The 19,890-nt window shown below is 41.9% G+C and overlaps 1 protein-coding gene across 12 annotated transcripts in view; it reads left to right on the forward strand.

The window, feature by feature from the left end:
* Positions 1 to 19,890, forward strand: part of LOC111845163 (NACHT, LRR and PYD domains-containing protein 12-like) — a 90,883-nt gene that overhangs the window by 42,836 nt on the left and 28,157 nt on the right. For 6 of the 12 annotated variants that reach the window (XR_011993123.1, XR_011993122.1, XR_011993127.1 and 3 more), the window contains exons 14-15: positions 16,323 to 16,437; positions 19,413 to 19,525. The exons of 1 other annotated variant lie outside the window; for it this stretch is intronic. Coding sequence is in view for 3 of the 11 variants with exons in the window: in XM_072716765.1 (XP_072572866.1) it covers positions 16,323 to 16,891 (569 nt within the window). In the remaining 8 variants the exon portion in view is untranslated. Of the gene's footprint in view, positions 1 to 16,322; positions 19,077 to 19,412; positions 19,526 to 19,636; positions 19,753 to 19,890 lie in introns of those variants that run through there. 5 more of the 12 variants (XR_011993128.1, XR_011993129.1, XM_072716765.1 and 2 more) reach the window with 3 other exon arrangements.

Genomic DNA, 19,890 nt, shown 5'->3' on the forward strand with positions numbered 1-19,890 from the left:
ATTTTACTTCTGATATGAACAGTTCTTGAATCAGACAGGATATGAAATTTCAGCTGATTGTGTAATCACTTACTCTGTTTAAATCAATTTTTCAATCACAAATCACGGAGTAGTCTAAAACTGTCTTCGCAGCACTGTAAAATAAAATGAATTAGCAGAGTGGTAAGGCTGCATCGCCCGGGGTTAGCTAGTTAGTGTATTTTCAAAACTCAATACGACACAGCATGTCAGGAGTGCTAATATCAGATCTAACATAAATTACCAATAACCTTGGCATATTGAAGGGGGGCGGCACATTTCCTGTCAACGGGATCAGAAGTGCCAGAGTGGCTTTAAAGCGCGGTACATACTTCACGATTCATTGTGGTTTTTACGCACGCACTGCATTGCACAGTTAAATTTGTGCCTTTTTCCATAATGTATTGGGAATGTTTTTTATATTTCTAGCAATGGAATGCATTTCTTTCCTTGTCTGCCATTGCCTGCAACAGAAACTCAGACCGCTCCGGCGAGTTAATTAGAAGAATTGGCTGCAAATGTAGATGCGATAGGATAACCAATCAGAAGCATCGAATAGTGTCAAACTTTCGGCTGTGGAGGGAAATAGCAAAGGAGGATGTTTTGCATAAGAAACACATGAAAAGCAATACAAATTGTTATAAAAGATATTAGCAAGGTTTTGCATACAATCTTATGATGTAACTAAAATTGTAATCATGAATATTTCCATAAGTAACTGTAATTTAATTACACTTTTTTCTCTGGTAACGGATTACAGTTACATTTTTTTGTAATTAAATTACGTAACACCGTTACATGTAACTCATTACTCTCCAACATTGATTGCAGCATATGAGACTTACCATCATGAACATTATGCCTCCAATGTAATGTCTCCTGATTCTTTCACAATGTCTGTAATATTATAAGAATTATTGGAAATTATATCGTAATATTTGGTAGTGATGTCACTCAGGTTCGAGATCCAATTAGAATAGACCTGGGGACAGACAGGGGACTCCTCTGGCAGACAGGGGCCTCATCTGACACATAGGGGACTCGTCTGATACATACAGTCATTGATACCATGTTGAAGGACCTCAGCCTAATAGATATCTGGCAAACACTCCATCCTTTGGGAAAAGACTCTACATTAATTAGTAAAGACTTAGTTTCCCACCCACATACCTCTTACTCCAGAATTGATGATATATTGATCTCTAAGGCCCTTGTTAGCAATATTCAGAGTGTTTGTACTGGAAATATTATTATCTCTGATCATGCAGCGGTTGATGTTGTACTGACTACCTTAGATGTTGGGGAGAGAGCTATACGATGGCTATTTAATAACTCACTCTTACAAAGTGAGGCGGTCTGTAACTTTATAAAAACAGCCATGGAAGAATATTGGCTGCATAATGATGGCTCTGTCTCAGACCCTGTCATTACCGGGGATGATCTCAGGGCAGATTATAGGGGATGATTAAGCCAATATTGCTTATACTGGAAAAATCTTGACAGGGAAAAGGAACTTTCCCAAACTAGACTAGATTGGTATCACTGGTATTACTGGTCATTGTCGCTCTCACAGCTATCAGAAAGTTTCCTTCCAGACAATAAGGCCCTGTGGTGGTTAAAACTGAAGAGGAGATATTTGGCCCCTTCCTAGTTGATGCCTTTATAACACATTTGGCTATTTCCTCTTAAACCCCTTAAACCCAGTCTTGCAGTTTTGGAGGGAAAGCTGGAAAATGGTAGATCGTCATGTGAAAAGCTAGATCAAAGTAGGCATCTCAAAGCATTGGTTGTTATCCTCTTTAACCTGTCATTTACAGGCTTAAATCTGCAAGAGCACATACCAGGTCTCACTGTCTCCATGCACCTTTTGATTGGGTGATTTGTTTTTCCTGCTTGGTTCATGTCTACGCAAATGGAAGCTTCCAGTATAACTAACGCTAAGTTCACATTAAACAGTTTTAGCCTCAATTTTCCGCTCGCCGACAGTTTTTGGAAATTGCAGAAAAAACCTACAAATCCTGTAAGTGTGAAAGGTGCTGTGACTGGCAGTGAGTGCGACGACGAGCCCCAACAAAAGAGAGCGCAAGACATGGGGTGAGACAAAAACTGAGGGAGAAATTTAAAACGGTGTAAAAAGTTCAGTTTGTTTATGAACTGTTCTTAGTGTTCAAGGATGCACGTGTGTGTGTGTATACAGGTCATCTTGGGGAAAAGTATTTTCCTGAAACTAAACCAAGATAAGTAAACTGTATCCAGTAAACAGAAAGAAAGACACATGATTAATGCCTAACCCTAAATGCCACATTAATGCCCCTTTTTTTCAGATAGAAAAAAAATAGAATGTGAGTGCTTGTTATCAATTTTTTCCATGTTTAATTTGAGCACAAAATTGGAAATTGGAAAAGAAGTCGAAAGCAGAATTGTTGTTGCTGGAATTGACTACGCAGCCTGGGCAGGAAGGCGTGCCTAAAGCCAGCTGATTGACTGCTTGTCCTTTTATTACAAGCAATATGGTTAAATGAAAAGCAATAACGCAAAATGAGGAGCAATACAGTAAATGTAAAAGCAATACGATGAATTAAAAGCAATGCCGTAAAATGAAAAGCAATATGGTCATATTCAAAACAGTGAAGAAAATTTTTTATTTAATTATCAATTTTTAAATTTATTTTCCTTTTAATTTTATTAAGGGTCCAAAGCACTATAGTGCATTGGACCATTATTGTTTCTGCCTATTTCTCCAGAACTGTCAAGCCTACAGTTGACATTTATTACCAGGCCAATTCAGTATGACACGCCAAATCAAATGACATGTAGAACTTGGTTCTCCATCTATACGTTTTTGCATAATTTATATAGGTCTGAAAACAGGACTTTTCAAGACCTCCTAGGATTTTCTCACAACCTACATAAGTCTGGTATAATTTAAATCAGGAGACAGTCCTTATAAATAATAATTTAAAAAATCCTAAACTTCCTGTAAGGTACGGCCCCCAGCCACTCCCAGACCATACAGGTGCCACACCCATTTCAGTGAGACAGCTATATCTCTGGCTTGCCTCAGCCAATCATCACCAAACTTGAATATATCCTGTAGGACAGTACTGCGGAAGGGCCCTCCAAATCTTGTGCCGATCGGTCAAACAGGAGCGCTACAGCAATATAACATGTCTGTATAAACCTGGAAAATCAGTTCAACTTACATTTTTCTCATTTCTGTTCCAGTGACATATTACTGGTTAAAATCCTTTGTACTGCAAGTTCTGTGAGTCATGCCAAATCAAGATATACAGTTGAAACCAAAAGTTTACATACACTGTATAAAAAGACATATAACTTTTTTTTTCTTACTGTCTGACATTAAATTATACAAAACCATTTCAGTTTTAGGCCCGTTCGGATTCCCAAAATAATGCGTGAGAGAATTTTTTAGAGATGTTTTTATTACTTTCTTCAAAGTCAAAAGTTTACATACACTAAGGTTACTATGCCTTTAAACTATTTGGGAAAGCCCAGATGATGATGTCATGGCTTTGGAAGCGTCTGATAGGTTAACTGACACCACTTGAGTTGATTGGAGGCACACCTGTGGATTTATTTAAAGGCACACCTCAACACACTGCTTCCTTTTGTGACACCATGGGAAAGTCTAAAGAAATCAGCCAAGACATCAGGAAGAGAATTGTGGACCTCCACAAGACTGGTTCATCCTTGGGAGCAATTTCCAGATGCCTGAAGGTGCCACGTTCATCTGTTCAAACAATTATACGCAAGTATAAACAACATGGGAATGTCCAGCCATCATACCGCTCAGGAAGGAGATGGCTCCTGAGTTCAAGAGATGAACGTGTTTTGGTGCGGAATGTGCGTATCAATCCCAGAACAAAAGCAAAAGACCTTGTGAAGATGCTGGCTGAAGCTGGTAAGAGTGTATCACTATCCACAGTGAAACGAGTCCTGTACCGACATGCGCGGAAAGGCTACTCAGCGAGGAAAAAGCCATTACTCCAAAAGCGACATACAAAAGCCAGATTACACTTTGCAAATACACACAGGGACAAAGACCCTAATTTCTGGAGACATGTCCTGTGGTCTGACGAAACAAAAATTGAACTGTTTGGCCATAATGACCATCGTCATATTTGGAGGAAAAAGGGGGAAACCTTCAAGCCTGAGAACACCATCCCAACTGTGAAGTACGGAGGTGGCAGCGTCATGTTGTGGGGGTGTTTTGCTGCAGGAGGGACTGGTGCACTTCACAAAATAGATGGCATCATGAAGAAAGAACAGTATGTTGAAATATTGAAGCAGCATCTCAAGACATCAGCCAGGAAGTTAAAGCTTGGGCGCAAATGGGTCTTCCAAATGGACAATGACCCTAAGCATACTGCAAAATTGGTTACAGAGTGGCTTAAGGACAACAAAGTCAATGTTTTGGAGTGGCCATCACAAAGCCCTGATCTTAATCCCATAGAAAATTTGTGGTCAGAGCTGAAAAGACGTGTGAGAGCAAGGCGGCCTACAAACCTGACTCAATTACACCAGTTCTGCCAGGAGGAATGGGCCAAAATTCCATTAAACTGTTGTGAGAAGCTTGTGGAAGGAACCCAAAGCGTTTGCATCAAGTTATTCAGTTTAAAGGCAATTCTACCAAATACTAAGCAAATGTATGTAAACTTTTGACTTTGAAGAAAGTAATAAAAAAATCTCTAAAAAATTCTCTCACACATTATTTTGACATTTAGCAAATAGAAATTATTTTGGGAATCCGAACGGGCCTAAAACTGAAAGGGTTTTGTATGATTTAATATCAGACAGTAAGAAAAAAAGTTATATGTCTTTTTATACAGTGTATGTAAACTTTTGGTTTCAACTGTATGTACCGTCCAATGACTTGTATTAATTTGCATTCCCTCGTGATGTTTAAAAACTCCATAAATGACATATTCCTATAACTCCTACAATGTACACCCCACCTAGGTCATTCTGGTGGCAGGTCAATCAGGACACTGCCCTTATGGATGATTCATAAAAATAACTTGACCTGCCTGTACAGAATGGCCACCAGCCACAACCAAACTGCACCATTTCCATGCTCATTTCAATCAAGCGCCTTAATCTTTGACCCACTAACTTATCATTGGCCCACAGACAGACCCTCCACCTTTCATGCTGATTGGTCAAACGAGGGTGCTACAGCCACTGTCTAAATATGTCTAAGACTGACCTTGGCTAATGCAGCTGAAATGACCTTATTTCTCATCAAACATTCAAAGATTAATCACCTTTCCATTCATCTGAGTCCATATTTTTAAATTGCTTTCATTTTCCTGCCATTTGACTAGAAATGTATCAAACTTCAGTGATACTTCAGGCTATGGAGGGAAATCCCGGACATTTTTCAAAAGGAATTGCAAATTGCATTTGCAATTGCGTTTTCCATATGTGGACGCATAAAGTGTGACATAATTCAAATGCAATTGCAAATTTTGCATTACCGTTTGCTTTTTCGCTTTCGCGAACGAACACTGGCTGCCAAATTTCAAATGAAAAAGCAAACTCCATTTGCCTCCATATCAGGCTGTGTACACTTCAGCAATTGCAATTTTTTCCAACAGCTAGTCACCACATTTCCCTTCTTTTTCTCATCTACCCTTTTCCCTTTATCCTACCTTGATGAACATTTCTACTGTAATGTCCAAATGTCAGGTCTCATCCTATCATACTGGCATCTCCTACTTTCTGACTATTTAAATACATTGGCCATCAGTTACAGTCTATACTTCATTTCCCATCATTAGTGAACTACTAATTTTATGCCATTCACTCCATTCCTCTCCACTGCTTCTGTCTATTAGCTTTGGACCAGCTTGCAGTTATCTTTTTATTTGTATTTATTTCACGTTCTTATTCAACATTTATACATGTGTATAGCAGTTAACAATGCATCACATCTTCTTTATCTACCTGGACAGACCATGAAGCATGTGACAGATATTAGCAGGCAATTCCAATGAAATGGATGATATAAGCAAGCATATTATTTCAATTTTTTGTGTAATTTTCCCTCAAATTTCATATAACTATTTGCATTAAAAAAAATTGACGTTTTATTGGACTTATGGAATATCCTGACAAAAAATTACCCATGCCTCTTATTCTAATTATAGCCAAACATACGGTAACACAAAACATGATTTTAGTATTGCTAAACATATTACAATCTAAATAGCTAAAAATGGTTTGCTTTCATTTTAAATTATAAGCTCACCTTGTCTCAAGTCATAGTATCAGAGGATGAGGGGTTGGTTGCTGCACTACTCTCGGGAACAGTTTCTGAAACTAAGTTCTATATGTTTTGCAAGTTAAACTTTGCTACTAGATAAATCTGATAGCCTGTCCATCTGTGTGTGTGTGTGTACACACAATATATACACATACATAGACACACACACTGATTATACTTTATATATACCGTACATGTTGGCAAACCTTGCATCACTGCATGAACCCTCACAGCACAGCACAATACAATTCAATACATTATTACTTTGTCCGCATCCCCCACTCATTTTTTATATCCCGTTTTTAGTATATATAAGTTGAAAGGCTAGCTGGGACACTTTCATTGCTTGCTGGAGTTTTGCAGTAGCTCACAGTACATACAGTACGCGTTTTGTTTTGGTAACCCAATATAACAAAGTTTTAAGCAAAAGTGGACTGAGCACTCGTTACGTCAATTAAGTGGCGAATGCCAAAGGGGTTGACAGATGATAGAAGCTAACATCGGTCGGTCGCGATCGACATATTGGGCACCCCTGGTGTATATGAACCTATCACACTGAGCATATTCAGCAAATATTATCCTAATTATGTTATGTGTAGGAATTATTAACTCAGGTAAATTTTAATATCTCCACCAGTATGTTTTGAAATTAATTGAATTTTAATTAATTATTATTTAATGCTGATTATTAACCAATTGTTATGCCGAATGGTCGGCTCCTCCAAACTCAATTGCGGTATCCCCGTGAGTCTGTTAATGTGAGACTTAAATGGGATTCACTAATTACCAGTATCGCTTAGTAACCTGGGTTAGAAGGCTCGTCCAGCGAGCTGCATCACCAGGTAATGTAAACGATCGTTAGCGAAGCTCCCCTCACGGCCGATGAGAGAGAGTCTCGCAATGTTTCAGGCGAGTTTGAGGTTTCAGAGCATGTAGCAAGATCGCACAGAGGCAAGGACTATTGTGAGCACTCAATGAAAGGCGGCTGAAGTTATGTAAAAGACATGCATTTATTCCTAGCTAACATTACACCTAACACAAACAACAAACACGAAATAACGGAATGGTAACAAACAATGTAATTATGGAAATGCAATGACCGGATTTAAATGAGTAACCTTAAAAGGGAAATACTGTTCTGCAAAGTAAGCAGTCTTATAGCAGGTTAACAGAACAGCTTAAGTTGGTAGAATGAAAGGAAGTTGGTTTACTTGGTTGAAGAGTGGGGGGGGGGGGGGCGCGGCGTGGCGTTTGGAGCGGTTATTGGAATGGAGCCCCTTGGATTCTCTCTCCTTGTGAAGCTTTGTCTTGGTTGCAGTTCTCTGTCTAGCTGGGCCTTCATCGGAGGGCTTCTTGTGGGCTTCTCTTCTCCTGGGCTGATGTTCTCTGCCTCTCTTCGGGCTGATGGTCTTTCTGCTCCCCTTTGTTCTGAGGTGCCAGGTTTTTATGGTCTAAAGTTCATGAATAGGGATGACCAGGAATTCGACTCCTGGACCAATGGCTGGCCATCCATTTGGCGGGCTTTCGGAAGGGGGTCTGTATCAGTCCTTTTGGGATTTATGACCAGACTGATTCCCCCTTTACTGATGATTTTCATTAAGCTGGTATAACTTTTGATACATCCACTTTAATGGTAACTACTGACCAGATTTGGAATCAGGAGTGGTTGTCCATCAGTTTGACACCAAACATGCCATACCAATTTCACAAGTTCACACCTCATACCATCTGTTTTAATTGATTAAGAATTACTTATATTATGTATGTGACTGACTCACATCAGTATATGATACATGTGTTTTGGCTTGCACCTCAATAGATGTTACACTTTGTGCAGACATTACATCACATATTCACATTAAAAACAGCATATCTTATCCTTAGATAGGCGTGGCCGTTAGTTTGTGGTAATATCAATATAAGTTGCACATCTGGAAACAACATATTTTGTTTGGTGTGGCTTATCCCAATTGATCTTCTCCAGAATGGATAAGGTACACCTTAATTCAGTTATTTTAATATAGCATGGTAGAACACAGAAAGCTTGGTAACAGACCACTAAGATCAGATAAGGACAACAAAGGAATGTTGGAAGGGGGGGTTTGTTAAACAAAGAAAGAAGAATCTCTGAAAGTTAGGACACACTAGGATACCTGGTTAAACTATTCAACTTTTCTTCTGGTATAACCACGAGAACATACACTCGCCTAAAGGATTATTAGGAACACCTGTTCAATTTCTCATTAATGCAATTATCTAATCAACCAATCACATGGCAGTTGCTTCAATGCATTTAGGGGTGTGGTCCTGGTCAAGACAATCTCCTGAACTCCAAACTGAATGTCAGAATGGGAAAGAAAGGTGATTTTAAGCAATTTTGAGCGTGGCATGGTTGTTGGTGCCAGACGGGCCGGTCTGAGTATTTCACAATCTGCTCAGTTACTGGGATTTTCACACACAACCATTTCTAGGGTTTACAAAGAATGGTGTGCAAAGGGAAAAACATCCAGTATGCGGCAGTCCTGTGGGCGAAAATGTCTTGTTGATGCTAGAGGTCAGAGGAGAATGGGCCGACTGATTCAAGCTGATAGAAGAGCAACTTTGACTGAAATAACCACTCGTTACAACCGAGGTATGCAGCAAAGCATTTGTGAAGCCACAACACGCACAACCTTGAGGCGGATGGGCTACAACAGCAGAAGACCCCACCGGATACCACTCATCTCCACTACAAATAGAAAAAAGAGGCTACAATTTGCACGAGCTCACCAAAATTGGACAGTTGAAGACTGGAAAAATGTTGCCTGGTCTGATGAGTCTCGATTTCTGTTGAGACATTCAAATGGTAGAGTCAGAATTTGGCGTAAACAGAATGAGAACATGGATCCATCATGCCTTGTTACCACTGTGCAGGCTGGTGGTGGTGGTGTAATGGTGTGGGGGATGTTTTCTTGGCACACTTTAGGCCCCTTAGTGCCAATTGGGCATCGTTTAAATGCCACGGCCTACCTGAGCATTGTTTCTGACCATGTCCATCCCTTTATGACCACCATGTACCCATCCTCTGATGGCTACTTCCAGCAGGATAATGCACCATGTCACAAAGCTCGAATCATTTCAAATTGGTTTCTTGGACATGACAATGAGTTCACTGTACTAAAATGGCCCCCACAGTCACCAGATCTCAACCCAATAGAGCGTCTTTGGGATGTGGTGGAACGGGAGCTTCATGCCCTGGATGTGCATCCCACAAATCTCCATCAACTGCAAGATGCTATCCTATCAATATGGGCCAACATTTCTAAAGAATGCTTTCAGCACCTTGTTGAATCAATGCCACGTAGAATTAAGGCAGTTCTGAAGGCGAAAGGGGGTCAAACACCGTATTAGTATGGTGTTCCTAATAATCTTTTAGGTGAGTGTATATGCAGGGGTAGCTAATACCTATTTATTCAAATTTATATAAGTGTTCAAGTGTAAAGGGGTAAAATAGGTGATACTCTGTGAACATGGTTATAAGGGTGGCACACAAAACACTAAGATTGTCTAAGGACACACACAAATATAACCTATGTGTATATTGAGACTGGTAGTCATGAGTAAATCAATATACAGGGTATACAAAAGCCAAACTTAAATGACACTTTCTTTAGGGTGTTGGTCTGTTGGGTGAGTGGTATGTAAGGCAGGATGTCTGGGGAGGGGGTTGTGTGCCAAGTCGAGGGACCCCTGTCAGTGAGGTCCACTCTGCTGTCTGTAGGTCCCTAAATCTTTGGGCAATAAAAGTTGTAGTGCTGGCCTCCCTTGTTATCTGTGTGTGTGTTTTTATGTGTGTTGGGTCACTAACCCCCCTTTGGTGTCTAGGCCAATGTCTACCTCTTGTACCAGGCTGGGCCTTGGTCTCAGGCCACCTGGAATTTAAACTCTGTGGTATGTGCATGTGTGATCCTACATATGACCAGTGTTGCCACAGTTACTTAGAAATAGTAATCGAATTACTGACTACTGATTACTCCTTTCAAAAGTAACTTAGTTACTTTACTGATTACTTTATTTTAAAAGTAACTAAGTTAGATTACAAGTTACTTTATTAGTCACTTTCAGCAGCAGCCAATAACACCCCCTCCCCCCCCAACTTAAAAAACGACAACCGGTTTTGCCAATGCTTACTTTATTGTTGGTGCATTTTAACAGTAACGTCAACAATGTATCTCCTGACATTTTAAGTTGAACTTAAAAACTATTTCCTGACAGAAATACACGTTTGTATAAAAATAAATAAAGAGAGTCTTTCTTGACTTCATTGAACATAAATACTTTTTAGAAAAAATAAGTCTTTCTTGACTTCATTTAACATAAATACTTTAGAAAAAAATAAGAGTCTGGCATACGCTGAACAGGGAAGCAGAGGCAAGGAGACGTAGGATAAGGGGAATACGGGGTTTAATGAGGGATACACACGAAGGAGAAGGCAACACACAGATCGACATTACAATGACCGGACTGGGGAAACAAACGGAAACGCGGACTAAATACAATGGACTAATTCACAACGATCAGGAACAGCTGGTAAACACGGGGAATCCACATGCGGTTAACGAGGGGGCGTGGCACACAAGAGGAGCGGACGATCGGGGCATGACAGAGTCTTTCTTGACTTCACTTAACATAAATACTTTTTAGAGAAACAAGTGTCTTTTTTTTTCTTTCTTGACTTCATTGAACATAAATACTTTTTAGAAAAAATAAGTCTTTTTCTTATTTTTCTGTTTCTTCAAGTTTGACGTAGTGTTTTTAAAGCTAGATAACACTGACTTTGTCGCCAGCGCAGAGTGTACAACGAATCTTAATATTATCATCTTTGGCTGATACAAATTCAAAATAGTGACTATATTTCCAGCTAGAAAACGCATATCTCTCTCCTCCCTCCATTGTTGTTCGTGTGTCGCTAGCCGCGGCGCTTGGTAGGTGAGTTGTCCTGAATATATGACCTGTCGCATATGCGACGTCACTCCCGAGACGCAAGAAGAAACCAAATAGGTTTTGCTTTAAAAAAATTTAAGAAATAGTAACGCACTGTGGCTTGGACAAGTAACTTTAATTTGATTACTGGTATGGAAATAGTAACGCGTTAGATTAGTCGTTACTGGAAATATTGGTCATATTAGAGTAACGCGCTACTAAGTAACGCGTTACTGGCATCACTGCATATGACCTATGATAACTAATAAATATTATTTTAATTTTCAAATTAGTACTGTTACGATGATCTGGTATGCAAACAACAATTTATTTAGGCTTTACCTCGGATTACAGATGTAACCAAGGCATCACTTAGGGTGACCACCTAATCCATGTCAGGAGGGACACTATGAGCTACAAAAGGATTTGTAAACTACCATTTTATACATTTCAATTAAAAGGACCAGGATTTCACTTAAGCACTGGTTTCTTGCCGTATGCTGATTGGTCAGTCTCCTATAATCATGCATATGTGTCAGTAATGTTAATGCGAAACAGCTGGATGAGTCTGTCAATCTAGGAACTAACCAAACATTTTAGCAGAGCATAGAACCCTTTCAGCTTTAAAGTAGTTCGTAAAAGCTGAAGTAGCTCATAAAATGAAAACATTCAATTTACATTAGTTAGCAACATTCATTGTGACCTTTATTTATGATAGTAATATTGAAAGAAAAATAAAATTCCAGACTTCTCAAGGGCCCTCCCCCGACATGGAGCCCTGGTAAGTTTTTACACTGGCTTGGGGGACTGGGGAGGGAAAGAATAAGGTGTCTCACGGGGACAATGAAAATATTAAGCACATTGAGGCAAACCAGGCCTATACAATAATAAAAACGAATACGAATATAATCATTTAACTTTATGCAGATGCTTTTATCTAACGCGATTTACAAGGGAATGGAAACCTAGCCTCCCCCGTGCCTGGTGAAAATTTGTCCATTGAACGAGCAAAAGAACTAAATAAATAAAAATAATAATGATAGTAATAATAATAGGCCTAACTAATTTCCTATTGTGCCATGTCAATATTCATTCACCTTATTGGGAGACATCAACTCAAACTATTTCCAAACATTTGAGGATCGCCTCTTGCTGTCACGCCCAGCTCCATCCGATCCTCGTGTGTGCCACGCCCACCTCGTTACCTCGTGTTAACTCCTGATTGTACTCACCTGTTGCCTATTCTTTTTGCCTTGTCTTGAATATTTAGTCCGTGTCTCAGTCAGTATTCCCCAGTTCTGTCATTGTAAATGTTAGTTGTCGTGCTTCCCCGGTCCTTCCTGTTTCCTAAATAAACCCCATTTACCCGTCCATCCGGCTGATCTTGCCTGCTTCCCGGCTCGCCTGCCTGCGACTCTGACACTTGCCATTTCCAGAACCACTTTCCATAATGAGTCAGAAGGTTTTGTATATAATACAAATTGTATAGCAGACAATCTCTCCAACTACAAAGATCCCCACGAGGCCCAAAGGTTTCATCTCGCTTCTGTAAAAGTTACGAAGAGCCGACAGGATCTGAAACCTCCGAGCCAATCTGACATCATCGGTCATGTGATATTACATAAGCGAAGCCACCTCTGACTCTCACGTTCGAGTTGCTGGGCTTTACTCTGACAAGGTGAGCTCTGAAGTCACGCTGTTATATGTCCCATCTCTAACTTATAGTATTAATCTTGGGTGTCGAATTTTGTGGTAAATATGCTTATGGTGAATATCTCTGATGAACGGTGTTGCCTTGTGATGTTATTTACCCGTAATTAAGCCTGGTTTAGCACGCGCAGCGTTTTGGCGGCTCTTCCCACCGGCGTCAGGCGGGGCTTCCGGCATTTCCTGAGGTATTACACATACCTAAATTCCTGTTTAGTTGGGGGAAGCTGTGCTGTTTCTATATTGTACAGAAAAATAAAATACAGGCTAAAGTGCAGGGCGGTGCCAAGTGAGTCTGTCAGCGTGACGTATGTCACATACAGTGTGGGGGCTACAGGAGTATATCGGGAATAGCGTGACGTATGTCACATACAGTGTGGGGGCTACAGCAGTATATCGGGAATAGCGTGACGTATGTCACATACAGTGTGGGGGCTACAGCAGTATATCGGGAATAGCGTGACGTATGTCACATACAGTGTGGGGGCTACAGCAGTATATCGGGAATAGCGTGACGTATGTCACATACAGTGTGGGGGCTACAGCAGTATATCGGGAATAGCGTGGCGTATGTCACATACAGTGTGGGGGCTACAGCAGTATATCGGGAATAGCGTGGCGTATGTCACATACAGTGTGGGGGCTACAGCAGTATATCGGGAATAGCGTGACGTATGTCACATACAGTGTGGGGGCTACAGCAGTATATCGGGAATAGCGTGGCGTATGTCACATACAGTGTGGGGGCTACAGCAGTATATCGGGAATAGCGTGACGTATGTCACATACAGTGTGGGGGCTACAGCAGTATATCGGGAATAGCGTGGCGTATGTCACATACAGTGTGGGGGCTACAGCAGTATATCGGGAATAGCGTGGCGTATGTCACATACAGTGTGGGGGCTACAGCAGTATATCGGGAATAGCGTGGCGTATGTCACATACAGTGTGGGGGCTACAGCAGTATATCGGGAATAGCATGACGTATGTCACATACAGTGTGGGGGCTACAGCAGTATATCGGGAATAGCGTGACATATGCCACATACAGTGTGGGGGCTACAGGAGTATATCGGGAATAGCGTGACATATGTCACATACAGTGTGGGGGCTACAGCAGTATATCGGGAATAGCGTGACATATGTCACATACAGTGTGGGGGCTACAGGAGTATATCGGGAATAGTGTGACATATGTCACATACAGTGTGGGGGCTACAGCAGTATATCGGGAATAGCGTGGCGTATGTCACATACAGTGTGGGGGCTACAGCAGTATATCGGGAATAGCGTGGCGTATGTCACATACAGTGTGGGGGCTACAGCAGTATATCGGGAATAGCGTGGCGTATGTCACATACAGTGTGGGGGCTACAGCAGTATATCGGGAATAGCATGACGTATGTCACATACAGTGTGGGGGCTACAGCAGTATATCGGGAATAGCGTGACATATGCCACATACAGTGTGGGGGCTACAGGAGTATATCGGGAATAGCGTGACATATGTCACATACAGTGTGGGGGCTACAGCAGTATATCGGGAATAGCGTGACATATGTCACATACAGTGTGGGGGCTACAGGAGTATATCGGGAATAGTGTGACATATGTCACATACAGTGTGGGGGCTACAGCAGTATATCGGGAATAGCGTGGCGTATGTCACATACAGTGTGGGGGCTACAGCAGTATATCGGGAATAGCGTGGCGTATGTCACATACAGTGTGGGGGCTACAGCAGTATATCGGGAATAGCGTGGCGTATGTCACATACAGTGTGGGGGCTACAGCAGTATATCGGGAATAGCATGACGTATGTCACATACAGTGTGGGGGCTACAGCAGTATATCGGGAATAGCGTGACATATGCCACATACAGTGTGGGGGCTACAGGAGTATATCGGGAATAGCGTGACATATGTCACATACAGTGTGGGGGCTACAGCAGTATATCGGGAATAGCGTGACATATGTCACATACAGTGTGGGGGCTACAGGAGTATATCGGGAATAGCGTGGCGTATGTCACATACAGTGTGGGGGCTACAGCAGTATATCGGGAATAGCGTGGCGTATGTCACATACAGTGTGGGGGCTACAGCAGTATATCGGGAATAGCGTGGCGTATGTCACATACAGTGTGGGCTACAGCAGTATATCGGGAATAGCGTGGCGTATGTCACATACAGTGTGGGGGCTACAGCAGTATATCGGGAATAGCGTGGCGTATGTCACATACAGTGTGGGCTACAGCAGTATATCGGGAATAGTGTGGCGTATGTCACATACAGTGTGGGGGCTACAGCAGTATATCGGGAATAGCGTGGCGTATGTCACATACAGTGTGGGCTACAGCAGTATATCGGGAATAGCGTGGCGTATGTCACATACAGTGTGGGGGCTACAGCAGTATATCGGGAATAGCGTGGCGTATGTCACATACAGTGTGGGCTACAGCAGTATATCGGGAATAGCGTGGCGTATGTCACATACAGTGTGGGGGCTACAGCAGTATATCGGGAATAGCGTGGCGTATGTCACATACAGTGTGGGCTACAGCAGTATATCGGGAATAGTGTGGCGTATGTCACATACAGTGTGGGGGCTACAGCAGTATATCGGGAATAGCGTGGCGTATGTCACATACAGTGTGGGCTACAGCAGTATATCGGGAATAGCGTGGCGTATGTCACATACAGTGTGGGGGCTACAGCAGTATATCGGGAATAGCGTGGCGTATGTCACATACAGTGTGGGCTACAGCAGTATATCGGGAATAGCGTGGCGTATGTCACATACAGTGTGGGCTACAGCAGTATATCGGGAATAGCGTGGCGTATGTCACATACAGTGTGGGCTACAGCAGTATATCGGGAATAGCGTGGCGTATGTCACATACAGTGTGGGCTACAGCAGTATATCGGGAATAGCGTGGCGTATGTCACATACAGTGTGGGCTACAGCAGTATATCGGGAATAGCGTGGCGTATGTCACATACAGTGTGGGGGCTACAGCAGTATATCGGGAATAGCGTGGCGTATGTCACATACAGTGTGGGCTACAGCAGTATATCGGGAATAGCGTGGCGTATGTCACATACAGTGTGGGGGCTACAGCAGTATATCGGGAATAGCGTGGCGTATGTCACATACAGTGTGGGGGCTACAGCAGTATATCGGGAATAGCGTGGCGTATGTCACATACAGTGTGGGCTACAGCAGTATATCGGGAATAGAATGTGTGCATTGGAGCGAGTTCTGTGTCAGTGTGTGAGGTGTGACAGGGATCAAATGGTGGAGATGCTGGTACCTGATGGGATTAATCGCTCTTCCTCTTGCCTACAGACTACTGCCACCTGACGCTGGACCCCAACACAGCACACAGACGCCTGTCTCTGTCAGAGGGGAACAGGAAAGTGAAATGGGTGGAAGAGGAGCCATATCCTGATCATCCAGAGAGGTTTGACCACTGGGAGCAAGTTCTGTGCAGAGAGAGTCTGACTGGTCGCTGTTACTGGGAGGTTGAGTGGGCTGGAGCTTCCCCCCTGATAGGAGTGACTTATAAAGGAATCGGGAGGAAAGGAGAGAGTGATGACTGTGGGCTTGGACACAATGACAAGTCATGGATTCTGTCCAGGCATCATTTTCAATTCCGAAACTTTGTCCAGCACAATAATAAACAGACTGACTTAGCCATACATACCTTAATTCCCCCCAGAGTAGGAGTGTATCTGGACTGGGAGGTTGGTACTCTGTGTTTCTACAGCGTCTCCTCTGATGGACTGACCCTCATGCACAGATTCACTTCCTCATTCACTGAGCCCCTCTGTCCTGGGTTTTCAGTTGGTACAAACAGACCTGGGTCTGAGATTCATTATCCATCTGGCGTACTGTGGCTGCGCACACTGGGATAGCTCACTGTATGCTGGAGGAATCATTTTTACTGTATCACAGTGTGACATGATGCCGGTTCTCCACGGTAAATCTCTGCTTTTTAACCTGTATAATCCATTTAACTCTATAATGTGATGTATGTGAGACTGAGGCGCGGACTGGAGGCAGGCGTTTAGACGCAACACGGGGGGAGGGTTACATGAGTATCTGAACAAAATCTTGTTTGACCGAATTTACACTTTAGTTATCGTAGTAATTAAGGTTATAGTAGTAATTAAGTTGCCATTTTGTTTGATTTGCGACGCTTCAGTACTTTGTTTAATCTATAAGAAATGCTTATTGTATGTCTGACATGCATATGATTTCCTTATACGTATTTCATTTATTATTGTGTTTTAGTTTTACTCACTGTCTAAGCGATCTTTAATAAAGCCTTTCAAACGTAGGAGTGCAAGGACGAGTTATCTGTCTGCCTAAACAGAGAAAGCGCAGCAAACTCTGAAGTGCAAAATACCCTCCTTTGCATTATGTACAGTGGTGTGAAAAACTATTTGCCCCCTTCCTGATTTCTTATTCTTTTGCATGTGTGTCACACAAAATGTTTCTGATCATCAAAAACCGTTACCTATTAGTCAAAGATAACACAAGTAAACACAAAATGCAGTTCTTAAATGAAGGTTTTTATTATCAGGGAGAAAAAATATCCAAACCTACATGGCCCTGTGTGAAAAAGTAAAATAACTTAACTGTGGTTTATCACACCTGAGTTCAATTTCTGTAGCCACCCCCAGGCCTGATTACTGCCACACCTGTTTCAATCAAGAAATCACTTAAATAGTAGCTGCCTGACACAGAGAAGTAGACCAAAAGCACCTCAAAAGCTAGACATCATGCCAAGATCCAAAGAAATTCAGGAACAAATGAGAACAAAAGTAATTGAGATCTATCGGTCTGGTAAAGGTTATAAAGCCATTTCTAAAGCTTTGGGACTCCAGCGAACCACAGTGAGAGCCATCATCCACAAATGGCAAAAACATGGAACAGTGGTGAACCTTCCCAGGAGCGGCCGGCCGACCAAAATTACCCCAAGAGCGCAGAGACAACTCATCCGAGAGGTCACAAAAGACCCCAGGACAATATCTAAAGAACTGCAGGCCTCACTTGCCTCAATTAAGGTCAGTGTTCACGACTCCACCATAAGAAAGAGACTGGGCAAAAACGGCCTGCATGGCAGATTTCCAAGACGCAAACCACTGTTAAGCAAAAAGAACATTAAGGCTCGTCTCAGTTTTGCTAAAAAACATCTCAATGATTGCCAAGACTTTTGGGAAAATACCTTGTGGACTGATGAGACAAAAGTTTAACTTTTTGGAAGGCGCGTGTCCCGTTACATCTGCTGTAAAAGTAACACAGCATTTCAGAAAAAGAACATCATACCAACAGTAAAATATGGTGGTGGTAGTGTGATGGTCTGGGGTTGTTTTGCTGCTTCAGGACCTGGAAGGCTTGCTGTGATGGATGGAACCATGAATTCTACTGTCTACCAAAAAATCCTGAAGGAGAATGTTCGGCCATCTGTTCGTCAACTCAAGCTGAAGCGATCTTGGGTGCTGCAGCAGGACAATGACCCAAAACACACCAGCAAATCCACCTCTGAATGGCTGAAGAAAAACAAAATGAAGACTTTGGAGTGGCCTAGTCAAAATCCTGACCTGAATCCTATTGAGATGCTGTGGCATGACCTTAAAAAGGCGGTTCATGCTAGAAAACCCTCAAATAAAGCTGAATTACAACAATTCTGCAAAGATGAGTGGGCCAAAATTCCTCCAGAGCGCTGTAGAAGACTCGTTGCAAGTTATCGCAAACGCTTGATTGCAGTTATTGCTGCTAAGGGTGGCCCAACCAGTTATTAGGTTCAGCAATTACTTTTTCACACAGGGCCATGTAGGTTTGGATATTTTTTCTCCCTGAATAATAAAAACCTTCATTTTAAGAACTGCATTTTGTGTTTACTTGTGTTATCTTTGACTAATAGGTAACGGTTTTTGATGATCAGAAACATTTTGTGTGACACACATGCAAAAGAATAAGAAATCAGGAAGGGGGCAAATAGTTTTTCACACCACTGTATATTTTATATATTTATGTTTATATGCTGTATTTCCTACCTGTACAATGACAATAAAGGTTTTCTGTTCTGTCCTATTAATGTCCTGGTTCATCGGTACCCAAAGCATAGTGGAGTAACACAAACGGCACTCAATGGGGAATTAAATAAATACACTTTACTACTACAACTGAACATAACCAGCACAATTAGACTAAATCAGCATATATAATAACCATTTAACAGTTGACATAACTGTGAAAGCAAAAAAATAATCACGTTAGTGACGTTCATTAAATTCAATGATGAAAATGCAACAAGCAGGAATATTTTTTTCCTAAATAAAAGTGGCCTGCCACCTGAAAACCAACAAGCTGATTAGTGTACAGCCACCGTCTCGCTCACCCCTATAAAATTTTTTCACTCATTTACAGATGGCAGATCTCGCACCTCTTCTGTCTCCCTTGGCCTCGTGTGACTGAATCATTTCTGGGTTCTTCTACACACTGTCACCCACCGCTTTGTCGTCATGCATGCTGCCCAGAAGGTCTGCAGCCTTGTCTGTTTACAGCTTCTTGCTCTGTTCCGAGTGGGTGGATCCTCCTTCCAGTTAGACTTTCTACACAATCTGTTAGCCTGTTTCTTTGTTCTTCTTCAGGAGACTCATCAGAATCATTCATTATGTCATCAGTGGTGTCCCTTCATCTTTTAGAGCTGAGCTCCCAGGCACATCCAACAGGCCAGCTCATCAACCACTAGGTGGCAGCAAAGACCACCAAATAACAGCGTGACTAGAAGAGTTTAATTTAAAAAATGCTAAACCAAGTCCAAATTTCACCAGCCTCGGAAGAGACATCATATGGCACATTCTGAAAGAGATTGTGCAGTTTTTTGTCTGTTAGAATCTATTGT

This window comes from Paramormyrops kingsleyae, chromosome 9 (assembly GCF_048594095.1).
Source record: "Paramormyrops kingsleyae isolate MSU_618 chromosome 9, PKINGS_0.4, whole genome shotgun sequence".
NCBI classification, from domain to species: Eukaryota; Metazoa; Chordata; class Actinopteri; order Osteoglossiformes; family Mormyridae; genus Paramormyrops; species Paramormyrops kingsleyae.